The sequence below is a fragment of the Sceloporus occidentalis genome, unplaced genomic scaffold (assembly GCF_023333645.1).
Source record: "Sceloporus occidentalis isolate IW3139 unplaced genomic scaffold, rSceOcc1.0.p SCAF_54, whole genome shotgun sequence".
In the NCBI taxonomy this organism is placed as follows: Eukaryota; Metazoa; Chordata; class Lepidosauria; order Squamata; family Phrynosomatidae; genus Sceloporus; species Sceloporus occidentalis.
This window is the reverse complement of record NW_028317034.1, coordinates 3,163,951-3,173,810: the sequence shown is the minus strand read 5'-3', so window position 1 is coordinate 3,173,810 and position 9,860 is coordinate 3,163,951. Positions and strand designations below refer to the sequence as shown.

The window sequence follows — 9,860 nt, the reverse complement described above, 5'->3', positions numbered from 1 at the left end:
AACTGTAAGGCAAGAACACAAGCGACACAGATAGCTCATCACCTTTAGATCCGGCTCTGCTGCCTGCTCTGTACGTTCTGCTAAAACAAAATAATCACGAAGACCTGTGCGTGTGAGGATTAAGAGATGCATACGTGGAATTACTGATCCCTCACTGCTACCTTACTGATTGGGAGGACTGTGACGGCAGGGAAGGGTGTTGTCATCACCTTTTAAAATCAGCTGCAAGAACCACATGTACCGGAAAACCTAAGCCTCCTTTTTTTTTTTATTCCTAAGAGTGATGTTAGCTGTTTCTTTCGTCAGATTTTTCTTTAACTAGTGGATCTGCTGCAGATTGCCACATTGATTTGCTTTTTTTTTCTTCTTCAAGATGGCAATTTCTTATTGGATATGTGTTTCAACCTTCTTGTGACCACGCAGGACTAGAGACATACAGCCCATGATGGGATATTGGTAAGGATCGATAACACAAGGCTGTAGCTGATATTCATCAGTGACAGCGAAAGTCTGGGTGTCTGACACATGATCACTACAAGAACAGACTAAAGCATCTGCTTATTCATTAACACAGGAATCGGAACAGTATAATAAGACGCCGTGGCCGATATGATTTATTAGAAGGATGACAAGATTGTCATAGGCAAAATTCGGAGGAGACTCTGTGGTGACGGAGAGTACAATTACCCTTTTCTACCACCTGGAGGCGCTTTATCGCTCTCATCTATCCTTACCTTTGAGGTCAGGAGGATACAGAAACAAGTTGGGCATTTGATCTGCCCCTATTGCAACTCCCTACAAACCTTAATTGGTGGACACTTTTTCTTTTTCAAGTGAGGGTTTTGGGGATTTAGCAAAAACTACTGTGTGTGGTTGTTTTGTAATTCTTGGCACATCTGCTTACCTGTATTATTAAACTCATTCGCTGGGAACACTTGTGTGAAACAAAAAGGAAAAATAAGACACAACATTACTCTCAGGTATATAAGGGAATCTATAGACATAGAATATAGCATAACCCAAGATACAAAAATGACCCACTTGCAGGCTGGATTATCACCTGAAACATTGGAGAAAGCTCGCTTGGAGCTAAATGAGAACCCAGACACCTTGCATCAAGATATCCAGGAGGTAAGGGATATGGTGATAACCCGGCCAGATATTGGTTTCCTCAGGACAGATGATGCCTTCATTTTAAGGTTTCTGCGGGCAAGGAAATTTAACCACTTTGAGGCTTTCCGACTATTGGCCCAGTACTTTGAGTATCGCCAACAGAATCTGGATATGTTCAAAAACTTTAAGGCTACAGATCCAGGAATCAAACAAGGACTTAAAGACGGCTTCCCTGGGGTTCTGTCAAACCTTGACCATTTTGGAAGAAAGATACTTGTATTATTTGCTGCCAACTGGGACCAAAGCAGGTAAATAATATGTCCATAAAATAGCCCATAAAATCATTTATATGTACACAAATACCGTTTTTTCATAATGATGACAATAGGATACATGGTTTTATAGGAACACTGGGATATTTTAATTTGCTCAACAATAAAAAAACAAAAATGTATATATATATATATACAACAAATAAAAAAAATATTATTGCAGGTGGCCCCCCAAGATTCAAAATCCCATGTGTCCATGTCTTATGTCTATATTTCCAATCTGAACATTGACTATGTATATAGTTTGTTATATCACATTGGGAGTTAATCAGTAATGGGTTTACTTGCTGCAGAGTGCTTTTACTGCAATATGTACAGGGGGCTGTGAATCTTTACATACTCTTCACCATAATTTCCCAATCCCATGTGACAAGATACACGTGACAGCTGGCATGAACTGTAACTGCAAAATCTGCCTTCCCCTTCTCTTCGTGTTTAATAAAAAAAACTCCAGGCTCCGAGGTGCTGCCTCTACCTACTGCAGGGTACCCTGATAACAACATCTCTGGGTCTCAGAAAATAAGGTTTTTGTTCCAAATTCTGATTTTAGGCGACATCACTTTATTTGTATACTTTAATTAGTTAGTATCTTTAGTAATGCAATGTAAATGATGAATTTTTAAATAATTGTACCAGTGCCCTATCTTCTTAGTTTAGACATTCTGCTTCGTGATGAAGTCAAGCAGAGGTTCTGCAAGGAAGTATACGCCATATGGCCAGTTCGGTTATTTTCAGTACCACTACCTCTTTTTTAAACCACAGTGAAGCAATTCCATTTTTTTTGCAAAAATATTGTTTCCTGTATTATAAAGTACAATTACAAAACTAATTAGTGCACAGAAATCCAATTTATTCTATTAGTCGATTCTAAACACGCAGTATAGCATTTACGCTATTTATCATACATATATGCAAGTAGGGTGAGAAGATTTTTACCTTTACTTGTGTTGCTTAATGGAAACGTATAGGGCTGCAACTAACGATTATTTTAATAATCGATTAGTTGGCCGATTATTTTTTCGATTAATCGATTAATCGGATAAAAAAAACAATATGCAAATTTTTTGTTTATTTAAAATAATTTAATGAACTGGATGTTAAAAAACAACTTAAAATTTACATTAACATTCTTATTTTGTTATGATGTAATAAAAAACAATATTTTCAAAGTACAAGAACCCAAACACAATATTTATGAAACAAAATAACCCCAAACATTCTGAAAAGAGGTGGACTATTACTGTTCAAGAAACTTTGCCCCAGCCCTGGCACTTTGCACCCAGCACTTTGCACCCAGCACTTTGCCCCACCCCTGGCACTTTGCACCCAGCACTTTGCACCCAGCCCTGGCACTTTGCACCCAGCACTTTGCCCCAGCCCTGGCACTTTGCACCCAGCACTTTGCACCCAGCCCTGGCACTTTGCACCCAGAACTTTGCACCCAGCCCTGGCACTTTGCACCCAGCACTTTGCACCCGGCACTTTGCACCCAGCCCTGGCACTTTGCACCCAGCACTCAGCACTTTGCCCCAGCCCTGGCACTTTGCACCCAGCACTTTGCACCCAGCCCTGGCACTTTGCACCCAGAACTTTGCACTGTGCCCCTGCACCCAGTCTCCAACTCTGCCCTGCACCCAGCCCTGCCCCCACACTCACACCCTGCACCCACTCTGCCCTGCACCCACACTCACACTCTGCCCTGCACCCAGTCTCCAACTCTGCCCTGCACCCAGTCTCCTGCCCTGCCCCCACACTCACACCCTGCCCTGCATCCCCACCCCCACTCTGCCCTGCACTCAGTATCCTACCCTGGCCTGCCCCCCCACCCCCACTCTGCCCTGCATCCCCTGAAACCCCACCCCCGCGAATCGCTCTGTGCGAATGGAGCCACTCGCACAGAGCGAACCGCTCTGTGCGAACGGAGCCACACGCAACTAAAAGAAGGCGGAGAGTGCAGAGCGTGTAGCGGAAGCGGGGAACGCTCGCGGAGGTAAGTAAAAGGAGCTGAGTGCTCCAACAACGAATCGATCACTCGATTAATCGATAATGGAAATCGTCGACAACGATTTCCGTTATCGATTATTATCGATTTTATTGATTCGTTGTTTCAGCCCTAGAAACGTATGTAACAAGGCTACATTGAATATATTAGTACCCTGCATGATGCATTTCTTATTTGGAGCTGTAGTATATTGGAAAGTTTATGAACACATATACCAGAGACTAAACACAGTCCATTTATGATTATTTCAAATTCACTCAGTATCCATTTTTTTGGCTCCTTTAATATAAAAGTGTTACCTGAATGAAGAAGATGGACATAGGTGACTTAGTTGGTTTTAAGTCACATACGTGTTCCTTAGATGTACATTTTCCCTGTTGCATATACACATAGACTACACTAAGCTAGGAGCCATTGTTTATAAGCTTCGGTACACTTTCTGGAAGTTTCTGGATCACGTTGTAGCTACCAAGTGATTTACTGAATAATACTGAAATGTCTGTGGTGCACAGTAGTTGCCATTGTACAAAAAAGTTCATTGTAATGTAAGCTTCATGGACAAACTTCAAAATACAATATTTTGTTTAGTCTGGTGCTGAACAGGAAAAGGGAGTTTTAATTGATTATAACCCATAGCCTGCAATGTGGCAAGCTGGAAACCGAATATTGCGACACATCCAGGTCTCTGGGTCAGTTTCCTCTTTCTCCGGGTAGTGATACAGTTGCCCCTACAGTTGAGTATGAGGTTGACAATGACTATGAGGTTCCGCTGGCCAGCACACCAACGGACATCCGCCTGATATGCCAGATAGCCAGTCCATGTCTGCATGCTGACACAAACATGTCTTGCATTATCATTGTTTTTTCTGGATACCTTTTTAGACCCATTTCTAATTTAAACAATTATTGCCAAGAGCAAGCAGAATAATATATTGTGTACAGCTCTTAACAGCACATACGTAGTGTTCAACGATCACATGCTGGTTTATACAAATGGGGGAATCTATGTCTATTCTTTTCTGCATTTTTGTAATCATACCTAGGAACTTCTTAAGCCAGGCTCCCCATAGCTCTTCCTCTTCTGGGGAGTGACTTAATGAAGGGCCCTTTCTAAACTATTTTGAACTGGCACGTGACCCCATGGTGAAACCCAGGCTGCCCGCATATTGTGTGCAAGCAGACAAAGATAAAGCTGCTGGAGCGGTGAGAGGTAAGTGGGGGAGAGCGATGTGTTAATGTGTTTATGTCAGCATGGAGGTGTAATTGTGTGTTTGTGTCAGCATGGAGGTGTAATTGTGTGAGCATGGATGTGTAATTTTATGTGTGAGCATGGATGTGTAATTATGTGTGATCATGGATGTGTAATTTTGAGTGTGAGCATGTATTTGTAGAAGTGTGAGTATGGATGTGTAAGTGGGTGAGATGGAGTGTGTGTTAGAATGAATGTGTATGTGTGTGTTAGTGAATATGAGTAGGTGTGTGTAATTTGTGTAAGTGTGTTTACATATGTGTGCCAGAGTGTACATTGGAAGGGGGACAAAGAAGGCACAGACAAGTGGTGAAGTTGGGGGGCCCTGGGGCAATTTTCGTGCCAGGGCCCTGTGGTTTCTAGTTACGTCCCTGGGGTAAGTCTTGTCTAGCCCAAGATAGCCTTAAGTTTCAGAGCTGGGAAGTGAGTGGGCATTGCCAAACTGATCACCTGCCAGGAGAAACCAAAAATTACCCATGGTACCTGGGGAGGCAGAGCTTCGCCTGGAGACTCGTAAAACCAACAGGATTCCTTCATATGATAATGGTGCAATGTTCTAAAGTGGTGCAATCACAACAGCAACCAAAGAAATGCTCACAGTGTTTGCTCCATTTTTATTACTTTCAGACAACATGTTTCTTTATGCAAAAGCCTCAACAACTTCACAACTGAATATCACTCACTGAATCATTCCTTTGCTAAGGTATACATAAAAAAGCAGGTAATACGAAGAACAACTCTATTAACGCACTAATATTTTTTTTCTAAACCTGGAAGGTCTATTCATTACACTGCGAGTGCTTGCAAATGTGAGTTTGGTGCAGCAAGCATACGTTGGACAAAAGCCTTTTTCACAAATTCACTAAAGCCAATTTGGAAAAAAAAAATCAAGGCTCACATGGAGGTAACTTACAAGTTCATTAACCTGTGAATCCATGAAAATAATAAAAAAATAAAATAAAAAGAGATAAATAAAGAAAAAATGTAGTTCCACCTTTTTAACCCTGGGGGCACTAATTGCTCCTCTTCTTTCCCCACCACATGTGTGGTGGGTGAATTTAAAAGAAAACTGGGTGTATATTGTCTTATACATTCTCATGTGCCCAATTAGTGAATCCCTGCATCATTGATCAACCTTAACCAAGTTGAGTTAACCCTTATCTCAACTGACCACCTGACTTCTTAGTGAATAGACCCATGTTTAGTATCTGGGAATTATTGCCCTCATAGCTATGGGTTAAGTAACAGTACCTATAACAAGATGAATAGACTGTGGCTGAACTGTGTTGTAAGCATTTCAACCATTGATCTAGCCCAAAGCATTTCTGGAATGTGTTCAGTGTGTGCATTATTTGGTTTGGTAGAACAATGCTTATAGCAATATAGAAGCTTTTATAAGAAATTGCATATTTCTGTGTTATTACACTACAGGTGTACTAGTCAATGTGTTGTATATGTTGGTAAAGGTAAATAAACGTGAGGGGTGCATAGCAGTGTAGGTTTTAGGCATACGCCTGCCATCAGCACACATTGCTTAATACAAAACCCAGGCAAATATATTCACTAAAATGTGAGTGCATGAGATTTGGCAAAAAATCCTTACTGCCAATTCACATTCACTAAAATGAATATTTAAAAACAAAATCATAAAAATCATAAATATTGGGAATAATTTCACACTATATGGCCGTATATTGCTTATCCCTGCCACTACATCAAAGTACCCTATGTTTGGTGAGTCCTAATTTTATATTGCTTACCAAGGAGGTGAATCAGTGTGTCTACATTGCATTTAAACCAATGAGGCTTGCATGCAATTTAAAGCCTTTCTTAGGACACCATTAATGAGATACCTGTGTGGCAGGAGGGGCTACTCATCAATAATGTTGACATCTCTGGGGTACCTAAAACAGGATCCCTAGTCATGTTGTGCTGGAAGCAGTGCTAAAAAATTAAATACATACATAAAATAATATGAAAAAAGGGAACAAATAAAAAAAGTGCTTCTGCCACTAAAAATATAAATATTAAAAACCTGCCCCCACTAGGTGCTATGTTTGTGAGTGATGTGGCCCCCGGAAAACATATAAGGCACTACTGATAAGGGTTGGTCAACATACATTTGGTTATTATTCAGTAGTGGCACATTTTAAGAAATGTTGTACAAATCCCTCGAAAGACATACTCATTATATAAACATAATAATCTTTTTGCATACTGTATGTAACTAATTATATAGTGTCTATCTCCTGCTGCGCGTACTGCTAGAGTCATAGCTCATTAGGTAAGCAAGAAGAACTCAGGAAAATTATACATATTAAATGATAATAAATTATTTTGTTGTAATGAAATACAAACCCAAATACATCCCAAAGGAGAGGTAGTTGTATGCTTTGACATTACTTGAGATGACTTACGATTTTGGCCACTTTCTGTATTATTTCCTTAATGAAGTGAATGTGAGCTGTCACTTGTCAGGCCAAACATATCAGGAATCCATTGGCTGCATGACTCATATACAATGATATTACTAAGAGAGAGAGACAGAGCTTGGAAGATAATTCTTGTTTTCTATTTTTTTTATTTGTCTATAATTTGTCTGAAAGTTTTCTGTGTAAGTATAGATTGGAGTCCTTTATATCTATCTATGTATATATATATATATATATATATATATATATATATATATATATGTATATAGATAGATAGAGTCATTTGTGCTGATATGCTGTGTTTGGTTTCCGACGAACGTGGCGCTGTGCATTATGGCCAAACATGTCCACTTTGATCTCGTCTGTCCAAAGAACATTGTTCCAGAAGTCTAAACTGTTATATTCTTTTTAGAGAGAAGAGTCCTTCTCCTGGCAACCCTTCCAAATAAACCATACTTGTTCAGTCTTTTCATGTATTGTCATGGACTTTAACATTTAACATGCTAACTGAGGTGCGTTGAGTTTGAGATGTAGAGTTTTGTGCAATTTCTCTGAGCATTCTACAGTCTGACCATGGGGTTTATTTGCTGGGACATCCACTCCTGGGAAGATTGGCAACTGTCTTCAATGTTTTCCACTTTTGAGTAATCTTACTCACTGTGAATTGATGGACTTTACATTGTTTGGAAATGGCCTTAAAATCCTTTCCAGATTGATGGGCAGCAACAATTGTTCCTCTAAAATCATTGCCGATGCCTTTCCTGGAGTGTTAACACACACACACACACTCCAGACCAGCAAACAGCTATAACGTCGGCTTTTATAGAGGTGGTGACTTGCTGATGATCAATTAATCAAGGGCATTTTAGCAGCACCTGTCTGCTTCTTAGCATCTTAATTCATATGGAAGCAGTAACGGTGTACTTTTTCACACATGGCTTCTCCATTTATTTTTGTTGAATAAATCATGACAGGGTATAATATGTTATGCATTGTTTTTCATCTGAGGTTGCATATATAATGTATATTCCCTATAGAATAGTTGAAAAGATAAAAACGTTCAATGGGTTATTGGCTTGGAAGGAGTTGGTTCTACTGGAGATTTAGCAAACTAAGGAGGTTGATTACATAGGAATTTAATGGATTTTGGCAGAGGGGATTGGTTACATTGTTGTGTGAAGAAAGTGCAAATCCCAATAAACTGCTCCTGTCTGTGTGGTCAAAAAAGCAGTTTACACTGCATAGTCAGCTCATTAAGATGACTTACAACAGTAAGTAGTTATAATGTTATAAATGACTATCAATTGACAGTTTTGGCGAACATACAGAACATGTTAAAGCAATAAAGTGTATAGAAAGGCTAAAGTTTCAAGATGTATGATACAAAAAAAGATGCTATCTGGACACATGTAGGAGTTGGGTTAAGACCAAAGTTTTGATGTCACCTCAAGGGTTAGACACTGGATCTTACCTGTGTTGTTTCCAATGTGTGACATTATCCATCTGTGTTCTCCAGGCTGCCACTAACTTGGCTATAGTCAGTGTGTATATATTAATGTAAAATAGTGAGATGTGCTAGATAATGGCGAATATGTTTCCCCTTGCTATCACTGATTGAGAGGTTTGAGGTCATACCCTAGAATACTTGTGCAGCATAGCCATTCAAAGGATCAGAAGAAATGAGTTCTGCTCCCCTGACCTTGGGGAAAAATGATTTCTCTCCAGATGCATCCACCTCTAGTCATGACTAATCTGAAAGCGGTGGTACATAAAGTACAGAGGCTAGTCTCTCCAAATGCTCTACAGTACAGAATTACTGTGGTTATGTATAGACCTATAGCTATAATTGTTCACACTCTTATTGTGGATTTCATATTTGTTGTAGATCTGCTAGAAAACCTGAGAACAGTTTAAAAAGGTAATTCTGGGAAGAACAATGATAAGCCTGCATAAAATGTAACATTGACAGCACAACCAAGAAAATCGATTTTATTGATGGGACACGGTGCTGGGCCTTAAGTTGAAAATACTATGCCGAACAGCAGTTTGTGCACATTGGCAGAACGCATATTACAGATATATTGATGTTTTAAAGAAACTGCCTTATTTGTTTGTTTGATGACTGCATTAGTCGTGATGAACTTGAATCGTAGAGAACACATACAGTAATGATTGCTGCCATTTAAGTGTACTACTTTAGTGATCATCAGTTATTAGTTTTTATCCCTTATTACCAATGGAACTATATTTACAAGCTATTTACTGGTTTTAAAATGGGGCATTGATATACCCCCAACATTTCTGTTGACCAGAATCAGATCAGAACACTGGTGTTGGGGGCAAAGAGCCAAAGAGGGCAAAGAGGCCCACAAAACTGCGTGTGAAGAATTCTTTAAGAGGCTAATATATATATATATATATATATATATATATATATAGTTTTATAGATTTACGTGTTTCAGTGCTTGTAACATAACTGAACACAGTACCATATATAACAACAATATTGATTTTAATGATGTAGTGCATATTTCATGTTAAACTAGATTTTTCGATTATTTATTTGGGTACATCTAACAATCAAATACTATTAAATTAAATTGCCTGTGCCACAAACAATTATTTTAAAGCAATGCAGCCAATGGAAAATATTTATGCTTAGAGAACCAGACAGGAGCAACTGCTGATTATATAAGCCGATAACTTGAAGGTTTCTTGTTCTTGGCAACAGC

At 39.3% G+C, this 9,860-nt stretch overlaps 1 protein-coding gene across 1 annotated transcript in view; it reads left to right on the top strand.

The window, feature by feature from the left end:
- Positions 1 to 1,032: 1,032 nt before the first annotated feature.
- LOC149288035 (clavesin-2-like) overlaps positions 1,033 to 9,860 on the top strand; it is a 32,694-nt gene continuing 23,866 nt past the window's right edge. Inside the window, exon 1 of the mRNA XM_089492212.1 lies at positions 1,033 to 1,421. Within this exon, the coding sequence (XP_089348338.1) occupies positions 1,033 to 1,421 (389 nt within the window). The remainder of the gene's footprint in view (positions 1,422 to 9,860) is intronic.